The 27,685-nt window shown below is 43.7% G+C and overlaps 1 protein-coding gene across 2 annotated transcripts in view; it reads left to right on the forward strand.

The window, feature by feature from the left end:
• PRKCQ (protein kinase C theta) overlaps positions 1 to 23,607 on the forward strand; it is a 55,442-nt gene extending 31,835 nt beyond the window's left edge. The window contains exons 13-19 of one of the 2 annotated variants that reach the window (XM_083860282.1): positions 2,415 to 2,588; positions 12,180 to 12,271; positions 13,771 to 13,833; positions 17,366 to 17,504; positions 20,148 to 20,336; positions 20,886 to 21,014; positions 21,637 to 23,607. In XM_083860282.1, coding sequence (XP_083716408.1) covers positions 2,415 to 2,588; positions 12,180 to 12,271; positions 13,771 to 13,833; positions 17,366 to 17,504; positions 20,148 to 20,336; positions 20,886 to 21,014; positions 21,637 to 21,792 — 942 coding nt within the window. In that variant the 3' untranslated portion in view covers positions 21,793 to 23,607. The remainder of the gene's footprint in view (positions 1 to 2,414; positions 2,589 to 12,179; positions 12,272 to 13,770; positions 13,834 to 17,365; positions 17,505 to 20,147; positions 20,337 to 20,885; positions 21,015 to 21,636) is intronic. The other variant, XM_083860281.1, reaches the window with a different exon arrangement.
• Positions 23,608 to 27,685: the final 4,078 nt, after the last annotated feature.

Here is a 27,685-nt window from a genome sequence, read left to right on the forward strand (position 1 = left end):
TTGTCCCTCTCCGTGTCCCATGAGCTGCTCTCTCATGACTGCCCATGACAGGACAGGAATGCCCCAGGCAAGGCTTCAACTTCCCCTTCTGTGCAGGTTGATGGATCCTCGATACCCCCAGAGAGCTGGTGGGAAAGGTCTCTATGCTGTACCTCTGCACAGGGAGGTGGAATCATGAGCTGAGAATCTGAGTGTGGATCACCTCTGCTCTCCAGAGCAGCAGGTTCCAGCAGCTGGGAACAGTATCTGCTCTTTCCCAGCTCTGATCTGTGCTGGAGCCCAAAGCAAATTTTGCAACAGCCAAGAATTTTTGCTTTTGAAACAAGAACCACCCGTTTTCAGTGGATTCATTAATCCTGATGAATTGTGGATTGTTCTTCCCCGTTGCAGATATCCCCTGGGAGGGGACTCATGTTGCTCAGTGCCAGCACAAGGCTGTGAGAAGCAACTTCAGTGCGACTCCTCATTGTATTTTCACAGCCAATAAGGAGGAGTGTGGATCACGTTGCTCACGTCCTACATCTTTCCAAGGGGGAAACTGTGCCTTGACAAAGGGCTGCTTTTTGCCTGCTAAATGATCTGGAATTTCTGCAGCCAGTTCTTCAACTGGAGAAGTATTTCCTGTGTTGGCCTTTCATACCTGAAAGTAATAGAATCATAGGTTTGGGTTAAAGGGGACCTTGAAGACCATCTAGTTCCAACTCAATGGACAGGGAAATTTTCCATTAGAAAGTGTTGTATCTACTTGTCGTGTCCACAGTTTGCATGGGAGCCAGAGCTGAGGCATCTCACAGCTCAAACAAAATATCCCAAACCCACATTCCAGACTGACCAGAAATCAAGAGCATGGATATAATAGAAACATTTTTATTGGGAGGAAGGGATCTCTGGAGGTCTTTTAATCTAAACCATGCCTCAACACAGGTCTCATGAGATGAGGTTGCTCAGATGTTCATCTATTCAAGTCTTGAATGCCTCCCTTGAAGCACATTCTGTACTTAGTTTTAGCCCTCATGCTGACATGGACTCTCCAAGCCTGCCAGCTTCTGCATCTCTGTGAAGTGCACATTGTGGGTGTAGAGAGGATGGGCCATTTCGTGCCTTTCTGCAACAAAAAACTCACCCACAAGTTTCCTGTGTCGGTGTCGCTCCCGGTGCCCTAATTTGCTTGGAGAGAGATTCACTTCCCCCTAGAGGGGACAGGGTGTGCAAGTCTCAGTGCCTGAGGGGTTTTCACTGTCCTGAGAGGTTGAAGGGCAGATTCATGAGGATATCTCCCACCACCACCTCTGTATGTGGGCTGGCATTCCCTGCCTGCTCCTTGGAAGTCACAGCCCAGGTCACAAATGCAGCACAGTCCCCAGTTTCCCCAGGAGAGCAGTGCCCAGCACAAACACGAGGGTAAAAAGGGTGCCTGCAGCATCAGCACTGTGAGCATTTCTGGTCATTCAGTGCAGAGATAGAGGGAGGCTCTGGGCTCTACTCTCTGTCTGCTGCTACAAAGTGAAATGCAGCAGTAGCCAAAAGGGTAAATAAAACTTTTGTCAGGGCTAAAACATGTCTGAGCTTACTCAGTAAATAGTGTCTGGTGGAGAACTTCAAAGACCTCTTTGATGAATCTTTACACATTTATTCAGTCTATAGAAACAGAGTCAGCAGGCTGTTAGTGTGAAGATCAGGACTGTTACTGCCTTCCAGCAGAGACTTTTTTTCCCTGTGGTCTCCAGAAAACCCTTCTTTGTTGCTCAGGGTCTCATTTTAAAATAGACAGAAGTTTATAATACACCTCTAGAAAACTCTTCTCTGCTGCTCTGGGTCTCATTTTTTCTGCCTATTAAAATAGACAGAGGTTGTAACTCCTCTGGGATGTGTTTTCCCATCTCAGAGAAGAAGTCCTGCAAAAACATGGGAGACCCAGCCTGGGTGCTCAGACCTGAAAACTGGGAGGAAGGAGAGAAAGACATCTGATATAAAACCAGTCTAACTACTGGTGGACATCATTTTCCACCTGCTGAAGATCTGGTGCAGGGTATTTGCATTTCAAATGCTGACAAAGCAATATTGTGTGTTTTATTTGAAGTCAGGAAACAGGAAATGTATCTTGGGAGCATTTGCATGAGGATGGTTTCTGCTATCAGAGATGTTTGGCTCTCTGGCATGTCCTGTCCATCCAGGCATGTAGGACCCTGCTCCTGTAATTGCCAAGAACTTCTAATCCTTCTCCAGGGCTCAATTTCATAAAATTATTCTGGGTGTGGGGAGAAATCTCAAAGTCGTTAATGGCAGAATGCATCCTTAAGCATGAAGGTTTTTAATGTATACCCCAGTGAATTCCTAGGAACTCAGCTCCCACCCTCACATTTCTGTTTTGAGAGGAGATAATCCCTCTTTCTGAGCAGCTGTTTCCATTTTAGGTGTTCCTGGCTGAGCTGAAGAGCACAGATCAGTATTTTGCTGTGAAAGCCCTGAAGAAGGACGTGGTGCTGATGGATGATGACGTTGAGTGTACGATGGTGGAGAAGAGAGTCCTGTCCTTGGCTTGGGAGCACCCATTCCTCACTCATGTCTTCTGCACGTTCCAGACCAAGGTAAGACAAGGATCTGCCACTTTCTTCCACTGTCTGAGAATGCTTTACTGAAATACAAATACTTGGTGAAGGGCTTCAGCCTGCCAGGGTCCACTTGGGACATGAAGTGGTGCTGAGGGGAGGGATCTTCAGATTAAGCACTCAGGAAATTACTCCAGAAATTTAATCTACTTTCCCCCATCAGTCTGGGGATGGTGTTATTTGAGGATTAGGGCAGCCAAGACTCATTGAGGGAAAATCTGCTGTTAAAATCTGCATCCTGATACCCTGGGCCAAGGATGTGCAAAGGCCACACCCACAGCCAGGGTGAGGATGTGCCCATGCTGAACCTCTTGCATCATGGTTGTCTGAACCTCTTGCACCATGAAGCATTGTGCTGCAGCTAGCCTGGATCAAAGCCAGCTCAAGAAACCCTGAATTTGAAGGATGAACATTCTGTCATTCACTTCTTTGCCCCTAGTTACTGTTAAATGGCGTCACTTTGGTGGTTCTGCAGTTCAGAGGGGCAGCACAGAGCACCACCTGAAATCTCACTTGTGGCTCCAAACCAAAACTGAAATTGCATTTAAATAATGCAATATTTTCATGGCCCTACATGCCAACAACCACCAACTGCTTCACTTCTCAGAGCCACAACCAATGGCCTTAACACCAAAGCACACCCAAGGTATGGAAAGAAACAATAGAAGTTTGAGACTTTGTCTTCTCTGTCCAGCCTGCTCAAACCATTCCTGAGAGATGGTTGATATCTGTTAGCTCAAATTGAGAGCAGTGCTGTCTCATGGCTGCTTGTTCTGGGGTTTTTTAGGATGCTCCCAGTCCCTGCGCAGCTCCAGGATTTAGTGGCACAAGGCACTGCTCAGGGGAGGTTACGACCTGCTCAGTGAGAGGTTCTTCTGCAGGATCAGGAGAAACAAATATAACCTCTGTGGTACATCCCAGTCGTCTGTGGGATGTGGCACCTGTTTAAAGCCAGGTTAAATTTATAACAGGGAACGTCTGAGAGCTGCTGTAGGTGATGTGACACTCAGCCCAGGCATTCATTTTTTAACCCTTTTGGGACTGACAGTGAGGATAATGTGTCCTGGGAATGGATCCTTGCCTGGCAAGGAAAGGAATTAACTTCCTACTTGAGGGCAGAGGAGGCTATTTTTCAGAGGAAAATATAAATGCCACAACTTCAAAAGCAAAGATTTAATTGAAGAGATAAAACATTGACAACAGTCATAGCTCAATGAGGGAGCTTTTACTCCAGGGAATGCTGCCTGAATCTCCAGAGGGAGGCTGACTGAAGCCAGCAACAAAACCATGTTGTCTGTGCTCCAGCCTGGTCTGGGAGCTGTAGGTCAGGCTCAGGATGATACAGCAAGGACAATCTGCAGCTCTGCTTTTAGGCAGTGCAGGCATGGAAGTGCTCCCTTCCCTCATGAGACCATGACAAAAAGAGGAGAGACCAAAAGGAGTCATGTCAGGATCCAGGTGGGATTTACTGTCTGTTTAAGAGGGTGCTTCCAGCCATGGAAAACCTGAAGGATGGAAAAGCCATGAGTGCCTGAAAAATTTATGGGTATCAGGCTCAAAAAGCCAGATGATTTATTTTTTCTACTCTTTTGGGCAGCAGCACAGAATTGCCCTCCTGTCATGGAGAAAGAATCTCCATCCATCTCATCCCAAGCCATCACTGCCACTTTAGAGCTGTGTGATGTCCCTGTCTGGGCTTCACAGAGAGAGAAGCTGGAATGAGGCTGCCCAGGCCAAAGCTGCTCTGGGCTCTGATGGATTTCCAGCTCCTTTTTTTTCTCCTCTGACCTTTGCAAGCCAGCAGCAATCACTCAGTGCAGGAAGGTCACCCGGAGCAAGGGAGCTGTGACAACTTTAGATGGTCTCCCCCAGCTCAAAGGACAGTGTGGCTGTCAGAATGTCTTTTATGGCAATCATTTTACTATCATGGAATGGTCTGGGTTGGAAAGGACCCTGAAGATCACCTATTTCCTGTGGGTTTCTTATCTTCTTTTCTGTTAGAGTTGGGATTAAATGCTTGAGAGACACAGTTTGTACTTGGACTCAGATGTTTATTAATTCTTATCTATAGCACAGTCTCACTAGCTGTGAGTTTGAGCTAACAAGGTAGAAAATGGCTCTGTCTCTATCTCTTTACAAGGTCTTTTAAGCACAAATTGTCCAATTATGAAATGACACCTAAATTATTTTTTACTTTTAACCCAATAACCAACTACCCATGGTCAGCAATGCAGATTTTTCTACTCAATTACAAAATACCACCCAGACCATGAAGAAGGTGAAGAAGGACTGGCCTATACCCTAAAACCTCCATCTTCCTTTATATATATATTACTATATTCTAAAACTTTAAGTTTTCCACCCTGTGATACTACACACTTCTATTCAAACTCCACACCCATAATCCCAGTGCTGTCACTCAGTTTTGGAAGCCTTTTCCATGGCCTCAGGTCAATGCAGTGTTTTCTTGGGGGTCAGTGCCTGTCAGCACAGGATGTCTAAAATTCTCAGTGCCCAGGGTTACAACAATTTCCAACCCTCCTGTCATGGGCAGAAGCCATGTCACTACTGTGTATGGATTTTAATACTGAAAATATGACTTATTTTTGTCTCTTGGAGTTTTTCACTGGATAGATAAGTAGTTTCAAACAGAAACATATGTGCCAATGCCTTTCTGAATCCCTCATGCTTTGGCTTACCTGAGCTGCTCCAGGTGCAGAGTGTCTCTGCAAAGGACAGTAAAAACAGAAATATTCCTATGCCAAAACAAGGACCTCAATAGTCCACATGTTTCCAGAGGGGGGAAAAATGTCTTTTAATCTGTTGACAGTTCTAGGATGAGTTTCTTCCTCACCTCCACCCAGGTAATGAGTGACTGGTCAATTATCTAAAGCCCTTCAGACAGGTTTTAGATGGCAACAGGCACTTAATGCCCCTCTCTGTCCAGTGGAGTCTGAATGATCAGGCTTTCAAAACTCAGAATACTTTTCTTGTTTTATTGCATGAAAATAAATACAAGCCCATAGAGTTTGGTTTTCTTTGTCCCATCTCTTTTTGAATTTTTCTGTTTTACTGCAGTCATTTTGTATCCAGATATTCAGCTGACATAATTACATGGTGTGGATTTTAGCAATAAGCTCAGAGAGCTATTCTGCTATTCTGCTGTGTTAGATTTAGAGGGATGCTGTTATGTTAAAGGGGAAAAACATGTTTATAATTCTGTGAAATCCCAAAATCAGTAATGCCAAAACAACGACTAGCATCCCAGAGCTCATGTTTTATTCTTTTTTGCATTTCACTGATCTTCTGCCATAAAAATAGGCTTTCCCTTTTTGAAAAGTCACTTTTATTTCTCTTTCTTTACTTCATTGACCAAGTTTTATTAACACCCTTTACCTAAATGCAAATTAAATCTTGAGGCATTTTGACTTGTAGCACAAAATAGCAACAGATCAGACTATCTCAACCCAAAAGAGAAGTAATCGTTACTGCAATTTAAAAGAAAATATTACAGAAACATTTATTTTCTGCTTTACTGTTACATGTTTTCTCCTGGTGGTGAGCCTTTTTCACATGCTCTGTTACCTTTGTGTGCTTTACACTGACTGAAAAATCTCTTACACTGGCAGGGAGGAGAAAAGAATCTTCAAATGGGAGTGTGCTCTTAATTTTGAAATTCTTAGGCTCTGTTTTCCATGAATATTTTCAGATTTCTCATCAAAATATCTCCCCAGAGGTTACTTAAATTCCTGAATTATTTTTGCTTTTCAAGCATGATTTTAGTTTTATTCTCTCACTTTCTGTTGAGGGTCAGGGCTGATTTCTTTGCCCTGGATCAGAGCATGGGGTTGGCACGAGGGCATTTCACAGCCTTTGGATGTTCAGCTCCACTGCCTGGTTGTGCCATGGACCTCTTGAACAGCCCTGGCTCCATCCTCCTGCTTTTTTATGGGGGGTGATACATCATCTTGGAAACATCTCATAGTATTTTGAGTACTTTGAGCTTGGAAAAAAAATCTGATTCAAGGCCAAATTTGAAGCAGCTGATGGGAAAGCTTCGAGGGTTTTGCCTCTTGCAACCAACAGGCAGGAAAACTGGCAAGGTCTCCTTCAATCCTGGCTAAAATCTCAACGTGGTTTAGCAGAAATAGCAGCATCTCAGCAGAGCTTTGGGATTTCTACAAGGTTGTGCCAGAGAAGGTGTGAGCAGCTGTAATTATAACGTCAAATATATGGAGTTTTTGTGAGACACTTCTAGGTGATGTCAGCCCATGTGGTGTGAACAGGGGGAAGGCATTGGCCAGGAAAGAGGAGGACAGTTCATAAGTGAGGTTTTTTTAAGTAAAAGATGATTGCTATATTCAGCACACGTATTGTCATTGCCTCCCCGTTGTCCAGCCTGAGGAAAATCAGCCCAAAATGCATTCAGCTTTGTCTGAAATTTATAAAAATCTGAAGTCTAGCTGCACTTTATCCTAAAAAAAAAAAAAAAAAAAAAAGACTTCCTAAAATAAATATATTTTTTTTCTGTTTTTCAACTACTAAAATATTCATGTTTCATAGATTTGGCTACTTTTTTTTTTTTTTGGTCTAGTAGTTTTTTATTTCTTTTTAACCCACAAAACTTCAGACAAATCTTTCTCTAGCCTTGAGAAAATTAGTCTCTCTCCAAGATTCTGCTGGGCACTGATAGGGGAGAACCACTTCCTCTTGGAAGACATGGGTTGATAGTGTCTCAGTTTATCAGTGAGTGGTGGAGTCTGTCTGCTCTGAGTGTGAGTAAAGGTCTTGGGATCTCAGAGCTCAAGTGGAAGCCAAGCCTGCACCTTTATCTCTGCGAATGTATCTTCTTTATGTGTATAAATATATTCCTGTGCTTTGTACCAAGCAGATGGGCACACCATGCTGAGCATCCCAAATGAGCAGCTGAACACGCAGCTAGAAATGCTGACAGTGCAAGGATTAGAACAAGGAATAAACAGCGAGAGCAGGGACTGGATTGGAATATTGGGCAGCTCTAAGAAATGCTGCCATCTCCAGAAGATGGGCTGATATTACACAAGAGGTGGGGGGAAAAAGTCTTTAAACCAGGGAACAGAATTAAAGCTTGGATTGCTCTGGTGTAAACTCCAGTACCTATAGTCACCTCCTAGCAAGGAGTAACCCTGTGTTAGCTGTTCCTCGTGACATTAGACGCAGTGAGGAATGCATTGCCTCTTTCCCACTGGATTGGGATGTTCTGATGGGATTGCAACATTGAGTGATGTGGTGGGAAAGGCTTGAGAGGCTCTTGGCTGCCAACTATCCCGTGAAATAAAATAGATCCAAAGTGTGGGTCAGCACTCGGACTGTGCTGAGCTGCATGAAAAAGATGAGAGCAGAAGCAGCTGCAGGAATTGCATCATTTCCAGCCTTTCTCTTGGCCAGGGACAGCCTAATTCAATGGGAATACAGCAGGATTAGGTCACTTAATCTGGAGTCTTCTCCACATGGAGACATTTCTTAGGGTGACTGCTCTAAACACAGGTAAAGACACTCTGTCCTGCAGCATTACTTACTCTGACATTCATCCTCCTGGAAGCCCTGGGAAGAATAATTTTTGCTCCTCAGTAAATGGTGTTAAATTGTGTATTTGTATGTATGCAAGCACTTTCAAAATGCAAAGAAAACAAAATCTGAAAATCTCCGCAGAAAAGTGTTCTGGAGGGCTTCCAGCTGGTTAAAGGATTTTAAAAGCCTGCTAAAGGATGTACCTTCAAAAGATCAATTTAAATGCTGCCTGCTTTATACTCATTGTTTATAAAGTTGAAAGCATCTCTGATAGTGACTATTCATTCTCACAGCAGTCGCAGCAGAGCAGGAACAGGTTGGTTTAACCCCATCCCTGCCGTGTCCTGGAGAGGCAAAGGGAGCAGGTGGCTCTGTGGGGAGGAGCTCAGCTCAGCTGAGGGATTGAAGGGCAGGAAATGGAGTTTTTGCAGTAATCCAGGCTTTCAGCACTGGGCAGGACTGGCTGAGCTGGGGAGCAGTGTTATTTTGTGTGCAGGAGCTGTGTTATTTTTTGCAGGACACAGCTGCCATGTCTGTGTTGTACAGCCTTGTGTTGTAGGGCTCTGTCTCCTGGAGGAGCAGCTCTTCACCCTCCCACAGAAGGGTTTGTCCTGTTCCCAGTGCTGCAATCGAGAAAGCCCCTGGAAGATGGTCTAGAAGTAGGGAATGGCTGATACATGGATATTCTTAAGACAACTGGTGTTAAATACATCAGGAAGTGTTTGGACAACATTTCCAGGCACATGGTTTGGTTCTCAGGTGTGTCCTGTGCAGGGCCTGGAGTTGGACTTTGATGATCCTTGTTGGTCCCTTCCAACTCAGAATTTCTGTGATTTTATAACTACCCTGGTGCATTGTCCATCCCTGAGTGCAGTGAGTGCCTTTCCAGTCCTCTTGGAGCTCTGTGGCTGTAAAAGATGGCCCTGAAGTCTGCCATGAGACCAGACTTTTTCTGTTCTGTCATGTGAATCTGGAACTGTGACCAAAAGTTTGGCTTGAGCATTTTCTACCCAGGGATGCTCCCACAGGTGGTCAGCAAGTTGTCTGTCACCTGCAGGGCGGAGGGGCAGGGCACTCCTTCCAAGCCTCCTGCAGAGCTGTGTGGGTCTCACCACTGAGGAACAACATTCCTGCTTGTTTGCTCAACATCCCCAGGCAGGACCATCGCAGGGGATTAAGGGCATGGCAGAGGCTTGAGAATCAGAGAATGGTTTGGGTTAGAAAGGACCTTTAAAGGCCATCTACTCCAACTCCCCTGCAGTAAGCAGGGACATTTTCAACCAGATAATACCCCCTTAGCCTCCCCTTGCCTGCTCCAAGTGCTGACACACTCCAGAACCTCTCAGTTAAGTTTCAGGAGCCCACAGTGTGACTTTCCCAGGACAAGAGGAAGTCAAGCTGGAGCCTGTCTGCAAGAACGTCCTCTGTGCCACTCTGACCCTTTGACCTCTAGTACTCTCTTGATTTTTCAATGGTTTCAAGAATGAGTTTTGCCACTTCCCATATTTAATGTGTCCTGTGGCTCTGTAGATCTCAGGCCTAGGAAGCTGACTCCAGTAAGTTGTTGCACTTTGCCCTTCTTGGTTATTCCTCACCACTTGTAGTGACGTAGGGCTGATCTCAACCAGTTCTCCTCCACGAGTTACTCTGGACATCTGCATTTCTTAAGAAGCCAGGGGAACTTCCAAGCCCCAGAGCTGGAAAGTCAGAGTGATCCTGTCTGTCTTTTCAATAGGGTTTATGTACCACTCTATAGCACCTGATATATCTTAAATTTCAGTACTGAACGTTCCTAAGTTTGTATTCTCCAGCTTCGCAGCTTAAGGCAGTTGAGCAGCAGGGTTTGTATATGTGGATTTAAATTAATCTGAGGGGTTGCTCCACCTTTTCTCCCCTCAAGGATGCTGTTGGAATCCCCTGTTTTAAGTCAGAGTCCCTGGGTTTGGTTAAACAGGAACATCAGATGGTTGCTCAAGTCCATGAACAAGCAGAGTGTGACGGTGCATTCTACTGGATAAACATGGATTTCAGGTTACAGTTAGAGATACGTGATAAGGTGTGGCCCAAATCGGTGGACTTTACAGGAGAACTGAGGGGTTTTCTCCTTCCCAGCCCACTAAAGCTGAGTCTGGCCCATTTCAAGACCCATGAGGTTTCTTTAGTCCCAGCAGGGCACATGTGGTGGCTGGTGTGTTGTTGGCTAAACCCCATCACCTCCCTGTGTACCTTCCCAAAGAGCATCTGTTCAAGTATTTTCCTGAATGGGCTCCTGAGCTCACATTGCTTCCAAGATTTATTCATTTCTTCACTAAATTTCCCACCTTCCTTTGGCCTTTTTACTTGCTGGGACTCATTTACATGCACAGCCCCCTGCAGGTGCAAGAAACACTGAAAACCTGCACCCATTTGGTTTAGTGATGGAATTTGTGTTCTTTCCCCAGGAGGCCAGATCTGGCTTTGAGCTTGTTGGATGACAGGTGGGGTTTCCAGTGAGTCCATTTAAATAAGAGTGCTGTAATTAAGAGGATCTGGCTAAAGAAATTGCACAAATTACAGCAGACAGCTGTTGTTTGAAAGGAACAAGCACTTTTGTGGTTTTTTAACATAGCCAGCTCCTGGCTTGCTGCCAGAGATACTTACATTAGATCTTATGGATAAAAACCTTCAACTGTTAAAAATATAAGTGAAAATAACTCTATTTCCCCCCCAGAAAAAATGTAATGGGCAATAGGCAACACAAGGTAGATATTCATAAACTTTATAGCATAGCCTAGAGATGGCTGACTTCAGGTGTGTAGAGAACAGAGAGGCTTTTGAGGGGAAAAAAAATACTGCATCCATTTTGTTTTATTCCTGCATTTATGCACAAAAGGTGAGATTCCCAAAACAGAGGTTTAAACTGGGACCATAACTCAGTGTGTGGATCCTTTTCCTCCAGAAAAAAAAGTCCTTTCTGCTTTGTAGAGACAATTCAACATGGAAAAGATCAATCTAAAGCAGCTTCTGCAGGGTTCTGGTGGGGAAGGTTTGGGTGGTGAAGCTGTGAGATGATCAATGTCACATACATGAGCAACCTGGTCTAGTGGGAGGTGTCCCTGCCCCTGGCAGGGGGTTGGAACTTTAGAGGTCTTTAAGGTCCCTTCCAACCTAAACCATCCTGTGATTCCATGATTCTGTACCAAGGACTGGAAAAGAAACCTCAATGATCACATCTTCTCATTATATAGAGAGAGATTCCATCATTTCTGTGTACCAGGTGTAGAAAGTTTCACTGCCTTGGTCCAACAACTGATGGTTGCATTCAACTGGAGACAAGGACTCGACTTTTTCCAGGCTTCTCTGACACCCAAGTGCTCAATGGGTATCTAGAAATATTATTAATTCATTACTTTTCCCACCAGCAAGCTACATAGAGCAGCTTTCAGGCTTAAAATTAACCATGTGCTTAAAACAAATTTCTGTGTCTGGTTGGTGTCTGTGATAACTTGAAAAAGTCAGGCCCAGGTGCCTCCACAGAAGCTGTGAAGGAATGGTGACACCAGCTTGAAGTCACAGCACTGGATGAATAATGCACTGGGGTGGATACTGTACTGAGATGGGAACCAGAAGAGAGTTGCAAGTGATTTTTGCCTTTTCCACTAGTCCCCTGAGAAGCTTGTCCATCTGTCCTTCTGTTATGCTTCTGTAAAGTTACTGACCCCTTTCTGTGAGCCTGGAGCTCTGCTGGTAAAAACCCACGGCCCCAGCTGGTTATGAAGTGGGTTTGCAGGGTTTGCTAATGTTTATAGAAATCAGAGCAGGGAGCGTGAGGCTGGCCTTAGGGAACCAAGAGGAGAAATGAGGAATCTGAAAAAGAAACTGCTTTCTTTTGAAAACCCTCACAGTAATACTTTCCTTCCTCTTTTTGGGCACTTTCTGAGCGGTTTGATTTTTTTTGTTTGTTTGTTTGTTTAAAACATTTAAACTTTTACCTTGCTCTTCACCACCCCTTATTTATTCTCACCTTGTCTCCTTCTGTAGGAAAACCTCTTTTTTGTGATGGAATACCTCAATGGAGGAGACCTCATGTTCCATATCCAGAGCTGCCATAAGTTTGACCTTCCCAGAGCAACGTAAGACCTTTATCATTGCCTTTGGGCCTGCAGGGTGCACACCAGAGAGGAGCAAACTGGGGACTTGATTTTATTCCCAGCTCTGCTACTGCTCTGCAGAGGAAACCTTGGGCAGATTATTTGACCTCTCTTCACCTTGCCCAGCTGCAAAGTGGGGATGATGCTTGTGCTGGAAGCTGAGTCCCTCTCCATCCCAGAAAACTCAACAGAACCATACAGGCCATCCTCCCAGCTCAGTGAAGGATTTGGAGGGAGTCACTTCCCATCCTCTTTTCCCTCCCACGGAAGACTTTTAGATTCCATCCACACAGTTGGTTTCACTCAGACATGACCTTGTTTCTTTACACACTCTGTGGCCAAGCTGCATGACCTGCTTAAGCTCAGGTTCCCAGCCCAGTGGTCAGAGGTGAAGCTGTTGTTTGTTAGGAGTAATGGGATTTTCCCTTTTTTCCCCTTAAAGTTCAAGGGGGTGGGATGAAAACCTATCAAAAGCACAAAAGGTAAATTTAAACAAAAAATTAATATAGCAACCGAGAATTAAAAATGTATTTAGCTTTGATTAAAGTAAATAAAAGAATTAGAATAAATGGAAGGTGCTTTTGATCCTTCTGCAAGCAAAAGGTAATTCGAAAGTCAATATTGAAACCACTATAGGAATTACTTTTATTTAATAATTTAATAATTAAAAACCCACACCATCATTTAAATCACTGTCTGATGATTTTTTTTTCAAATGCATTTGAATGCCCAGAATTAAGGGCCAAGGCACTGAAGACTGATGGAGCAGAGCTGGGCCACACTGGAGGGGGATATTATCCTCTGGTTTCATTCTCTTCTGGGACAGCACTTTGATTCTTCACACTGCTGCTGCCTCTTTGCAGCAAGATGTGGTGGTGTCCTTTGGGTAAAAATGTTCTAAAAACAACGGCTTCAAGCTCAAAAAAGCTCCAGAGAAAGGCCACCAACCTGCTGGATAGCCCATATTATGGATAAGGTTTCAAAATCAGAAAAAAATTTCTTCACTGAAAGTGTGGTCAGTCATTAGAAGAGGCTGTCCAGGGAAGTGGTGGAATCATTGTCCCTGTAAGTGTTCAAGGAATGTGGATGTGGCATTTGGGGACATGGTTTAATGGTGGTTTTGGCAGTGCTGAGTTAATGGTTGGACTCGATGCTAGAGAAGTTTTCCAGCCTAAGTAATTCCAGAATTCCAAGAATCTTTGAAAAGCAGGTCATACATCTGGGCAAGGAAAAGGGCAGTTTGACAAGGCAAGGAGTCTATCTGTACTCCCCATCCCAAATTGCCCACCTGCTTTTGGGAATCTCACATCACCCATCAGTAAAACACAGTCACCCCAAGCCTTCTGGAGACACTCCAAACCTTCTGGGAACCTAATGAAACGTTGGCTCTTGTGGAGAAAAGGTTTCCATCTTTTTGGGTTCTAGTTGAAAAAGCCTTTGGGAAGCTCCTGTTCTAACCTTCTGTGCCTTCTGTCATTCAGGTTTTATGCTGCTGAAATCATTTGTGGGCTCCAGTTCCTCCATTCCAAGGGCATAATATACAGGTAATTTTACTCTTTAGTGTAATTAATATGCCAAATGCTAAACTTTTTCTGCTTTTCCCTGCAAGCATCAATGGCAACAGAGAGGCTGTTTCTTGGCTGTACTTACTGGCCTTGCATTTCTCTGCAGATTTCCCTTTTACAGAGTTTGGGTGTTTTATTTTGAAGAGAGAGTGTAGAAAAGGCAGTTTTGAGCCTTCTTTCAGAACCCAGTCCTATTTCAGTCAACATTAAAACAAACCCCTGGGTGAATTTACACAGAGTCATTCATACAGTACCCAGTGTAGGCACCTTGTTTAAGCTTTCAACTAAATCAAGGTATATTTAAGGTTGTCAGACACAAGAAATTTGGTACATCTGTTGTGCTGGTTACCTTGGGACACTGTGACAAGCTCAACTCAAGTAACAAAAGCAGGGAGACAGTGATACATCTTAATTTTGGATTAATTTTGTGCACAGTGGAGAGATGGGATTCATCTCACCGTCATGAATCTGAGTTGTCTGTTAAGCTCTTCTTGCAGTAAACAGAGAGCAGAGGGTATTTTTATGTTCATCAAGCCTGTGTTAAAATGTGTATGGGAAGTGCCCAGTTCTACCAGAAATTAGGTCACAGTCTGATTTCCCATGGCCAACAGAGGAACTGAATTTCTGGGGAGCTCTGGTTAAACTCAGCTTCATGGCAAAATTCAGTTACTACATTGCAGCCTTCTTTAAAAGCAGAAAACAAATAACTTGTCACAAATAAATGAGGAAGCTCCCTACAGCAACGATGTTTGCTGAATCCAAAATGAGCTCATTTCAGTGTTTGTCATGTAGTGTGAACATTAGAGCAAATGCTGAAAGTGGATGACTTGCTCACAATCCATTCTCCCTTTAAAACACGAGCTTTGATTCTTATTAGTGCTCATGTGGGAGCCATTTATAGTCTTTATTGACCAATGATGGTGATTGCATAAACATGAGATCAATATCAGTGGCATTAAGCTAAGATAATCTCTGGAGCCCCAGCAACTTTTCTGGCTCTAATTATAATTCTCCGTGAGTGAAAGGAAAAATTTTCTGAAGTGCCCAAATCACTTGGCCATGTCTGTTAATTTTAGTCAGTCATCTCAGAAAATCCAATTAAAAATATTTGCAGGACATGGTGACTTTACGGCAGGACTGCTAATGCTGAGATTTTATTTATAATTCACATTTTTACTTGGAATCACTGTGCCAGTGCTTTCTTGGGGTTTGGGACCCATTTTGTCCTGAAAGAAGAGGGGTGTTTAATCTGGAGCCTTGGGAACTGGGGGGAAATTGGGACATCTGGGCACATGTAGATAGAAAGAAATATCTCATTCCCAGGAGTTGGTGATATTGCTTTAGGTATCAAGTGCTGAGAGAAAAGGTTTAACCAGTCCTACTCTCTTTTCCCTTTTTCACTGAAGACAATGACAACGAGGTCAGCTGAGAACACAGAGTCATCAGTATCTCTGTCAGAGCAAGCTAAGCACTTAGGAAAGTGAATAGAAATAATTTTTGGAACTACATCTCTTGCGATGTAAGAATAATGAATCCAGCTGTTCTGTCTCGTGCACCCACGTTTGGAAACATTGGCTCAAACTTTAACGAACGAGCCGAGGCATTTTTTGGCAGAAACTCCAGTCCCTGGAGCCAATGAGTTTGAGACTCATCAAAATAATGAAAGCAAACTGTAGGTGATGGGTTTTTTTTTTTTTTTCGTTTTGCTTCGATCTACCGGATGAATAAAAGCAGTGCTGGCAGCCCGAGATTGATCTCAACGTTGTAACTAAAATAAGTCATTCCAGCTGGAAATTGTGACAACATGAGTGTCTGCCACTTGGAAGGCAAATGTCTGGGTTTTCTCTGTATTTCTCTTTGATTGATGACTCCCATTTTGTCTTGGGCCATATTCTTGCAGCAGCAAACAATCACCCCATGACAACGATTTGGTGTGTAAACACCACAGTGTCCCCCACCCTGATGAGGACCTGGTCCAAGAAGGACAAGGAGCTTTGCACAGAGGGAGGGTGAAGAATTATCTTCCCTGCAATTGCAGGCCATCATCCCAGAAGTATCAAACATTAGAAATTACCTTCTTTGAGGAATATCTCTGAAAAAAAAAACCAATATTGTAAAGCAGTTGTGAAAGGGAGGGTGTACATGGAGTAGTGTAGTGGTTAGGGCTCTTGCCTGAGGTGTGGAAAATCATGGATTCACAGAGGGGTTTGAGCTGGAAGGAACCTTAAAGATCACCTAGTTCCAGCCCCCTTGCCATGGGCAGAGATGCCATCCACTGGATCAGACCTCATCCCATTTGTCCTTTTAGCCAAAATAAGTGTAGGCTGTGAGATGGCATGAAAAATAATCAGTTACACCCTCAGCTGTGAGCAAATGTGTCTGGGTGCTCTGGGAGCCCTGGGAAGGAGCAGTGATTGCATGAACCAGGCAGTGCAGGAATATGTGTACTCATGGACCAGGTGACCCAAATTCCACCCACATCCCCAGTTACGTGTATTATCACTGATCCAAACATTTTACCCGGGTCATTACCTCAAATAGAAACAAAACCTTTAGGTAAGATTCAAGAAAATTAACATAGAAACTTTGCCAGACTTCCTTTCTTTCTGCCTTTTTCTTTTCTTCTTTACAAGCTTTTCTCTCCTTTCAGAGTTAGTTCCCACTTGAGGACCTCTTTGTTCTCCACCAATGGTCATGATTCGTCAGCTTTTATTTCCTTCTCTGTGCATTTCAGTTTTCTTCCTCTCTCTGGGCTCTTTGCTTCCCAGAGTAGCACAAAGCCAGAAAACTCAGACAACAGCCTGGCAGCTGAGTGTGGAAGTTTTTGTAAATCCCAGGGTTCAGATGGTGCAGCCCAGCAGTGGTGGGGGCTCTCCTGATGCCTGGGATTGCTCTGACCCTCTGCAGGGCTTGTGGATCCTTTCCTCTTGTGACATTTGTAGAGCCTGCACTACCAGGGAGATCTGGAAGCAGCTTCAGAGAGAATATTGAGATTCCCAGGGGAGGAGAGAGTGAGAATTACCTGCTCTTGTTCTCCAGGCTGTGTTAGGGCAGGACCACCAGCTGGCACAAAGCCCTTCTTAGCTTCACTATTCTGCATCCTTGAAGGAAACAATTTTTAGAAGATGTCTTAGGTGATGTGACCCTGGAAGTGTTCAAGGCCAGGCTGGATGTGGCTTGGAGCAACCTGGTCTAGTGGGAGGTGTCCCTGCCCATGGCAAGGGATTGGAACTGGGTGGTTTCTAAAGTCCCTTCCAAGTTAAACCACTCTGTGGTTCCATGACTCTGTGTCTTCTCCAGCAGATAAATCAATGCTAGGCCAAGAGAAATGCAGAAGAGGGGTGCTGAAGCCCAAGAGAGCAGTTCCTCATTTATCCCTCAGCCTTCCTTTGTATTTCCAGCATGTAGGCACTACACAGAGGCAGAGAACAAGTGTAGTGAGTATCACCTGCTTAAATAACTTATGTGCTTTACACTTTGAAGAACAAGGTTTTCTTCTCTTCCTCCACAGAGACTTGAAGCTGGACAATGTCCTCCTGGACAATGAGGGGCACATCAAGATTGCTGACTTTGGAATGTGCAAGGAGAACATGTTTGGAGATGCAAAGACAAGCACTTTCTGTGGGACTCCTGACTATATTGCCCCTGAGGTAGGTACAGGGGTGTCAGAAAGTGCTGTGGGACAGGAAATGTCTTAAGACACGAATGTTGTGCAGTGGTGGAGGTTGCAAAGAGTAATGACCTGGTTTGGAGCAGTTCCAGGCCAGAAACTGGATTTCAGCGTGGCTCAGAATCTGTGTTGTTGTTTATCATTGCTTATTTTTGCGGCTAATTCATTTTTTGGTGCAAGTGGAACTTGGCTTAAACCAAGAAAGAGAATGTTTAATGGAAATTCTTTTTGGGCCAGGGCACAAGAAACCCCAAGAGGTCCTGCAATTGAGGGACAGACACAGCATGAGGAATGCTGACAGTGCCCTTTCCCTTATATATTTCAATTTTTAACCAGACAGAAACTTTTGTTGTTGTTGTTGTTGTTGTTGTTGTTTTTGTTGTTGTTGTTTTTGTTGTTGTTGTTGTTGTTTTTGTTGTTGTTGTTGTTGTTGTTGTTTTTTCCCTAGAAAATTTAGTTGTTTTGAACTAAATCCATCCAGAAAAGAGAAAGTTTCCTTAACCTGATGACTTCACACAATGGTCGATCTTACTATGGAGAGGCTTTGACTAATTAGGTGGCCAAAGAAAATATTTTTTAGCTCAGAGAAAAAACCTACAAGTCATCCATGCATCATGTCTGACATCGATCTGAAATCCATTTATTTACCCTTCAAGAACCCATTTCGTAATTTTAGTGTTTTCATGATGGATATTGGTACTTTCCAAAGAGCTGTCAAAGCCTTTAGGGATTTTTTCCCTCTGCTGTAATTCATTGGTCCTTCACTGTGTACTGAGGGCTCGATTCTGGCCGAGGTTACACCAGTGCTGGCTCAAGGGTCTTTTTGAATCAATTGGATTTCTATTGCGTAAGAATGGGTGTAAGTGTGCTCTGCAATCAAGCTGCAATTGTCTTTTATTCCACTTCAGTATGCTTTTATCTATGAAAAAAAAAAAAGCTATTTTTTGCTCCTAAAAAAAAAAGATAGCCAAGTGTTGATCCGTTATTTGCGATTTTATTTTACAGAAAAGAGAAAAACTGAAATAACTCAGAGTTTTATTTCTGCACTATGTTTCTTTTAGGGATTCGACAAGTGCATATAAAACATTTTACCTCTAAATTGAAAGCACTTCCAGAGTTTATGGATCATCTCTCCTGCCACAGGCAGGAGCACTGGACTCTGTCAGTATTTCACTGCAGCTGCTCCCACTGTAATTTGTTACAGACCCAGCACCTCGGCCATAGCCATGCAAATAAGGGGGGGTTGGGTTAGTAGATAAGCAATTTCTTTTCATTTCAAAAAATACTTGACCAAAAAAAAAAAAAAAAAAAAAAAAAAAAACAACCTTTTTTCTTTCTGACTGTCATAAAACACTTCCATTTCAATTTACAGATACTTTGGACTTGAAAAGGTAAAGCCTTGTAAAAATAATTTTTCTTTTCAGAGGGAAAGGTTGGGATGATTTTATTTGTAAGTGATCCAAAAAGTATATATTAAGGGGTCTTGCTGATTTTTTTTTTTTCCTGGCTCTGAGTGGAGCTCATTGTATATATTACATCATATATTCAAATCTCTTTTTTGTCCTTTTGGCATCTCCTCTTTTGGAGACAGATGTAGTACAGAGCATCCCATTGCAACCAAGATGTGGGCTTGAGAGTAAAGATTGTGCCTCAAAATTAAATTTTCCCCTCTACAGCTCTAATATTCTGATAAGGAATCCTACACACCACAGTCATCATGAACATTTAGATATCTGTAATGTAAAAATTTATATGTGAGCAAGTTTTTGAGGCTCTTTGAGAACCAAAGGAGACAAACAGGAGTTGTATTTTACAGCAGGTAGATATTTATCTGGATGTTTTAAATTGGGTGAATTCGTTCCTTGGCTATAAAAGGAGCTAGTGATAACTGGTTCAGCTCTAGATATCTCCATGAAAGATATCTAAAGGCAGGTGAGATCAATTTTGCTTCTCCAGAGAGGAAGTTTGAGAGCCTGGAGATGGTCCTTTAGACCCTGGGGAGGGCGTCACTCCAGCTGGATGTCACTTTGTAGGTGACACTGAAATGCACAAACCAAGGGATTGACTGAGGACAAATTCCCACTCCTCCATCTAAAACCCAATTGGTCTCAAGAGAACAGATCAGCAACCCCTTTCATGTTTTTCCTGGGGAAGATTTTTCTGGGATAGAGTCACACCATTTTAAGTGACTGATAATCCTAAAGTACCTTTATGCTGCCACATTTGTAATTCTAAAACTCAGCTTGTGTCACTGGAATAAATCCCAAAATGCTGCTAACACCTGATCATTTGTTCTCTTGGACCTCACAAGCCTGATTTGAACCCTTGGAGAGCAGGCTAAAGATTACTTGTCTCATCTTTTATATTTGAGATCTCTCTGGTAGCCAAGGATTCATTCAAGTAACTTAAGAGTTCCATGAGACTGTTTTGGCACTCAGGTGTGGCTGTGCCTCGTTGCTCCAGGAGCCTCTGGCAGATTTCTGGCTCCTGCTGCAGGTGAGGGGAAGACCCCTGGTATCCCACTCTGCAGAGCAGCTGTTGCAAGGTCTGGCCACCCTCCTGAAATTGAAAAATTCATGTCAGACATTTAACTCCTGCCTTTGTGGCTCCTCTTCCTGGGCAGATACTGCTGGGGCAGAAGTACAACACATCCGTTGACTGGTGGTCCTTTGGTGTCCTCCTGTATGAGATGCTCATTGGCCAGTCCCCTTTCCATGGCCAAGATGAGGAGGAGCTTTTCCAGTCCATCCGTATGGACAATCCCTTCTACCCTCGCTGGCTGGACAAGGATGCAAAGGACATTTTGGTGAAGGTAAGAGTCGCCACCCATCGAATGAAAGTCTTTCTGCCAGAATTATTGTCTTCAATTTGTTTCTTTTCAGCTGTTGTGGAGAGGAACAGATTTAGTTTAGTCACTGTCTTTCTTGTGGGCATCAAGCCACACCTCTCCCCATAAGGAGATTTGTGTGTCTTCCTTTTCCTGATCTGTGATGGTGGCTCCTCACAGGCACCAGCAGAGATCTGTTTCTTTGCAGAGCAGTCCCTAAGGTGCAAGGCTCATTAAGTCCTGGAAAAAAATACTTCAAATAAGGGTTACATCAGACTGAGATGTTGAACATCTCATTTTGGGGCATGTGCTGCCATCTTTCTGCCCAAACAGCCTGTTCTGTTTAAAGGATTAAAGGCAATAATCATCTTTATACCAATCAGTAAACTTCCTTGTTTAGGAAAAAAAAAAATCCCAACATTTTCTCCATTATGTCCTCTTCTCATTGCACTGACTCTGGATAATTACACATCCCACCCTGCTTTGTGCCTGTATTACCATCAGAGGATTTAACCTATGGAATCAACATTCCAGCTTTTTGTAAGAGAGCCTGAGAGGAGACTGGGAGCGAGAGGGAACATCCGCCAGCACGCCTTTTTCCGGGAAATCAACTGGGAGGCTTTGGAAGAGAGAAGGATGGAGCCTCCTTTCAAACCAAGAGTGGTAAGGATGGTTCTGCTTTCAGTTCCACCCATCTCAGGTCTTCTTAACTGTGCATTTCTATTGGTTGCCTGACCTCATCCTCACAAACGTGGTGGCCTCAACCCTGGGTCTGACACGCCCACACCTGAGAAACCATAAATTACTCATGTCTTTCTCAGTTACTGCAGCAGGGTAACACCTTCCCTTCACCCCATAACTGCTGCTCATTCTAAAAGGATTACCTTTCATTGCACTGCAGAAGGTAAAACAGTTCAGGAACCAGGTGTTTGGCTAAATCAGAATAATTGTGACTATTAATAACAGTCTCATTAAATGATTACAGTTCTAGTAATAACAATAATAGAACTTAATTTGACAAGCACATCACACTTTCGTTTTACAGTCTTCCACAACTGTTACACAATTGGTGAGTTCAGTCTGCCATGTTACAAAGCTGTAACATCCCTGCCTGGCAAAATTCCTGGATCACAGGCTCAGTGCCTCCTTTATAATATTTATATTTACTGGCTCCCAACTAAAGGTTGAGCAGAGCCCATAGGAAGCAGCCTGATAGGACCAGTGACATGGTAATAAAGATCTGACTGTTTCTGGTTTGACATAATTTTTTTTCCTTTTCTTGAAGAAATCTCCGAGTGACTGTAGCAACTTCGACAAGGAATTCCTAAATGAAAAACCCAGACTGTCCTGTGCTGACAGAGCACTGATTAACAGCATGGACCAAAATATGTTCAGCAACTTCTCTTTTGTGAACCCTAAAATGGAGAAAATATTTTCCTGAGACCTGCCTTACTGAAGGAATTCTCTGTAATGATTTGAGTAGCACTTTGTCAACTGAAGACTGTGCATGGTTATTTTTATCAAGAACCCTCCAGAAAGAAAACAACTCAGTGAAAGTTTGTACCATGCCTGGAGGCTTCTGACTTATTCCAGTCCATAGCAGATGCCAGCCCACTCTTCACTGATGATAAAGTTTCTTTGTGGTATGTTTTGGTCTCTCTTCTCTCTCTTCTCAATGTTCTTGAAGTTGAGAGCATCTGAAAATGAGGAGGTGCCAAAACCTGTTCCCCACTACTTGTACACACAGCCAACAGGTTTCTGTGCAAGGAAAAATAAGTATATTTGAGCTTTCTGGTGATGTCAGTGCCCATTTCTGCAACTCTGACCCAGACCCACCTTCTTCTGAAGGAAAAGTGGTTGGCTCAAGACCTGAGGGTATCAGGGAAGACTCAGGTTGGATGCTTTGGTAACCTCCACTTGTACATGTGCAGAATGGCCAAAGTGTGCACAGCTTTGAAGAAGAAATTTGTTCCCTACACCCTTTAAAAATGCTGTTCACAGGTGCTAGGACTCAATTTTTCTCCATGGGACAAAGAGACTTTTTTTAAGGTGCCCATTCCACCATCTGCACATCTCAATGGATTGCTACCAAAGGAAGTGCCAAGATGAGTACAGAAAACCAGGTTTACACTTAGGGCCTGAGCAGGAAGGATGGGAAGTTGAAGAGCTTCAAGAACCTCATTCTAAAGCTTTAAGTGTCTTCTCACACACCAGACTCAGGGCAAGATCTCAATGGGGTTTTCTGACGTTTTAACCTAAAACCACATAAGAAAAATGCAACATGTTTCCTCAAATGATTGTTTAAGCATTGTAAAAGTGGCCTTCCAAGTCACAGAATTGGGGTATTTCACTTGAAAGGTACTACCTGGTCCTGCAAAGGCTGATTTACTTTCTGTTTCTCTAAATGATGTCCCACCTCTTTGGCACAAGTCAACAAGCTGCACAGGATGGTCACAGGACAGGAGGCACATCAGGTCAGGGTGGCCCTTACCTCCACCTTGTGACATTTTGCTGTGTGTTCTATCCCTTTGCAGTCTATGGGAATGTAGATGGGTTTTAAAGAAAAAAAAAAAGTCTTTTCTGTGATCCTTTCATCATGGGATCCTTTTAAATAAAGGTGCACTGTTTTCTGAGGTTGGAGATTTGTGAAACCACCCCAGGTACTGCTTGTCACTGAGATAACCTGTGGAAAGCTGGGTCAAAATCAAGTCAGAACCTAAAAAGAAGATTTTGCAACAACTTAAGCTTAGGCAGTCACTCAAGTTGGTGTTGGGATTTATCTGAAGAACATACATTTGGAGCTTTGTTGCATCTATCTTCAGTCCATGGAGAAAAAAAGCTCGAGAGGGTAAGTTATCCCAAAATCAGGTTTCCTTCAGAGGTGCCCTCCTGGTTCTGCTGGTCCAGGCTGTCAATTTGGACCTCACAAAAGGATGAATGCAGCCTTGCAGGCAGTGCTGGGATATCACTGGCAGTGACTGCAGGCACAGAATCCAGCAGGAGCAAAGGCTGAAGTGCCTGAAGTCAGTAAGAAGAGCAGAACACCCTTGAGAAAGGTTTCAATGCAGTGACTCTGATGAAATCCTTGTTTGTGCTGTATGAAATGCAGGAGGGGATGTCTGTGCTCACAGTTTGTGGAGCTGGTCATCATGTTTAATTACAACAGTTAACATGATTTTTTTAAATGCCAGTGCTGTTTGTACAGTTTAATAAAATGTTGTGTACAACTGGGAAATGGGCACTGAAGTGATTAAATAGGGACAAAGAACAGAGGTGCTTAGAAAAGCCATTAAAATGGCTCTGTGCTGTCTGGGGAACATTCCCCAGGGGAATTTCAACCCATAAATACACAGCAGCAGCAAGCACTTGAACAACTGTAACTACTCCACAGGGCAATATCTAAACCAAGGCTTTGGTGCTCTTCAAAGGTATCCAGGAAGAAAGTGAAATGTTCCTTTTTCAGCTCTGAATGGGTCTGGTATCTCAGAAGAGTTGCAGAGATGTGCAGAGATTGTTATTAACAGAGGGTGACTTAGCACATCTTCCTTTGACACCTGAATGAGGCTGGGTCAGCCAAGTCCTGTAAGGGCCTGAGTGTGTCCATGACTCTGACAGAGTCTGACCAGCCTGATCCAGACTAGAGAATGCATTTTTAAGCATTTGAAGACTGGCAGCAGCCCTGAAGGACTGTTAGGGATGTTCTCTGCAGCAGCACAGCAGTTTGGCCTTGACACCAATGCAAGGACAATCCAAGAGCAGAGGCTAAGGAAGGAGGGTGCTGGTTCACCTCTTGTGATTAAGTCACTGAAGAGAAGCAGGTTTTAACACCTCTGTAATCAGCAGGAAGGCTCTCTGCACTCCAACTATGGTCCCATAGAACCACAAGTAAGCATGACTTGTGAAGGAACTCGTTGAGTAACTGCTAGAGCAGGCACAGCATTAGGATTAGCATGAAGCTTTTGATGCAAACCACGAGAAGCACCACCTGCTTCTCTCTCTGAGGCACCTTCAACTTGAAAACCCAAATCAACCTATTGAGGATGGGGGCAGGGGGGATGGGGTGAGGTGGGTATGAGCCACCACAAACGTGCTCACTGTGTGTCCCAGCTGTGCCTGTGGGGTGTGAAGAGTGACGTGGGAAGCAGCAAATGCCTTCCTGTGGTGACAGTGATTGAGAGATAACAGCCAGGGAGGGCTGAGAGCCAAACACCCACGCAGAAATGAGCAGGAGCCCAGGTACCCACAGAGATGCTCCTTTGCTTAGCTGAACCTGGCACCTCCATTCCCATCTTATTTCTCTTTCTTTCTCTTCCCTCCTCCATAAAATGTTCATTTTGTGGCATAGTAGATGGGGCTTGACAGGTTTGGTTATTTGTTTGCCAAAGACTCAATCCTGTTCTGGAGCCCTGTGAGATCACAGCACTGCTGCAGAACCAGCAAACATCAGGGTCTGGCCTCCAGCACCACCTGCTTCAACTCAAGATTTGGGACTCTCCAGCACCCAAGTGCTCCTTCCTCAGTCTTGCTGCCTCACTTGATGGGTGTATGAATTCCTACTTGTTGGCATCCACCAAATCAGGATGAGTGAGAGTCACCTGTAAATGACAAGCCCTGATTTCAGCACTCCTGCAAAGAATTCCAGGAGGAGTTGGGTTGGTCTCACAGCTCCTCAGCATTCAGAAGAGGAAAACCAAGCTTTGTTCTGCACCCCACCATGCTCCTTGCAGCCTGTGCTGAAAGGAAAGACATCTTTGCCCAGTTGTTACAAGACACTCTTGCAGTACAAAAGTGTCACCAAGAGTCCCTGTCTGACAACACAACTCCAAAAAGTGGGTCCTGGCAGTCAAAATGCTCCTCCCTTTGTAATTATATTTGTATCTTAGACATCTAAACCCCACATTAGAGATCCCAGCTGGGACCTAACCTGCTCCCTCACTCCAGGGATGCCACATCACCTGCAGCCACCAGCTCATCATCAGTGTATGACTCAAAGTGTGTCTTGTGGTGTGCAGGCAGCAGAGGTGTCAGTGCAGAGCTCAGGAAGCTTTTCTACCTTCCTTGCTTACACAGAAATTTTATCTCTGGCACATCACAGCACAAGCAGAGCAGGTGAAATACAGGAAATAAGTGTATTTTTGGTTCTTCTGTAACTGGCACTCGCTGCAGCCCAGTGACTGTACCCACTGTAGTAGGGTCCATTCCACTGTTGACAACAGGCACTTTGGAGTCCTTTATCTTCTACATCACCTCCATGTTTATGGACACAAAGACAGAATAGAAAAATAGATGAGATGTGAAACAAAGGGGGAAAAAAAAGCATTGAGTTGTGGAAGGTGAAACAAGCACAGAAAAGGCAAGTAAGGTCAGAAAAGAGGGATACAGGTTTGTGTAATGTTACATAACACTCCTCTTCATCCATTGGCTCCAATTAGAGCTCTGCTGTTCTCCTTCAGTGCCATCCTAGAGTTGCTTTAGAAGCCAAAGCACAGAACTTTTGGAGATTTCAGAGGATGGAACAGCCTAAGACCAGAATGGCTCTGATCTGGCCTCCCAGGTAGCACAGAGCTGCCACTCCAACATCTCCACTAGAAATCCAAATATTTCTGCTTTTAATCTGGATTCAGCTCCCAATTCAAGTATTTAAATTAGGCTGTCTATAGCAGAGGAATGCAGTTTAACTGCTGCTTTTAGTCAGGTAGCATTTCTGAGACACTCTGGGTTATCCTGGAGGACTTTTGCTAAATATGGGTCTGTCCTACAACCTGTGACTTATCTCACAGCCCTGTTTCCCCAAAATAACCCCAGCAGCCATGGACATCTCCCTGTAAGCAGCTGAATCAGGCCTGGAGTTCACCCTCCAGCAGGAACCTGCACTCAAACAGTCAAGTCTTGTAAGAAAAAAACATAAAAAAATAGTTATCAACATGTTTTCTGCAGTTGCTAAAGAAACTTCATGAAGGAAATCCTCCATCCTCCTGGTACATCCTCATTAAGGAGGAACAGAGGGCACTGCATTCCCATTTTCATTGGCAAGCGTATTCCCTTCTCCCTTACTAAAGCAGTGATAATGAGAGATACCAAGCTCAGTAGTTACAGTGTTTTGAGAACTGTCTTTGCTTTTGAAGGGAAACACTTTTAAGCTAAAAGAAGGTAAGTTAAATCAGATGTTAAGAAATATTTTTTCTTTTTATTCAGATGGTAGAGAGGCCCTGGCACAGGGTGCCCAGAGAAGCTGTGGCTGCCCCTGGATCCCTGGAAGTGTCCAAGGCCAGGTTGGATGGGGAATGGAGCAACCTGGGATAGTGGAAGGTGTCCCTGCCCATGGCAAGGGTGGAATAAAATGGGCTTTAAGTCCTTTCCAATCCAAACCATTCTGTGATTCAATCACAGGAGACACATCATAGGAGATGCTCAGTTACGATTAAGCTCAAGGGCATCAGCTCCTTCTCATTCTGCATTTTCACACATTGAATTAAAAACAAAAACAAACTCTTCATCTCTGTTCCAAGAGTCAGCTGGATTCTGCCTGTCTGGGTCCCAGCCATCACCCAATTCCTGCTGCTCCTCTGCCTAAACAAAAATCTCCCAGTGCACAGCAGCTGGGGAGGTGAATCATTATTTTAATAATCACCTAGAGGAAAACATGCTGCTTGAGTGGAGAGAAAATAAAAATTAAGTATCACATTTAATTTATGGTGTGGCCTTTTATTTTAAGGGAACATAAACCGAAAATATTCAGACATCAAAGGAAGAATCTCAGCTTTCACTTCTAAATTGTATTTTATTATTGTTGTTAGCCTCCCAGTAGCAAAGGAAATGAGTTCTTCGGTAATCATTTCCATTTAATTTTCAGCTCCCTTCTGTTGATAGCATCGTGAGTAACCTTTTTTTCTAACAGTTACTTTAAACTGTGTATTTTCATATTCCATTCAGCTGGTGGAAAAAGAAAAATCAGTTCTAAAAAAGCCATTTTATCTCCGCTGTACATGAGCTCAGCAGGATAATGTGATATCTCAGTGAGCATATTTATTTTAAGTTATTGGTATTTTCCACCAGGGTGAAATTGTTCAAGATATAACCTCTCATTGCCTCCCTTCTTCCTGCCCAAAAAATGTCACTAGGCCAAAGCAGTGGAGAAAAAGGGACAAAATAGCAACGCTCATTGAAAAGGAACAATAATCCACCCAGCAAATCAACTCAGTCCTGGTCAATCTGGGCAGAATGAAAGGAGTGAAAAAAACTGACAAAACGGGGGAAATGGAGCACACAATCATCACAGGGATAATAAATCCCTGGGCACTGTGGCGTTTTTGAGATAGTGAGGTGAAGGTCAG

Source organism: Zosterops lateralis (assembly GCF_965231275.1).
Source record: "Zosterops lateralis genome assembly, chromosome: 4".
NCBI lineage: Eukaryota > Metazoa > Chordata > Aves > Passeriformes > Zosteropidae > Zosterops > Zosterops lateralis.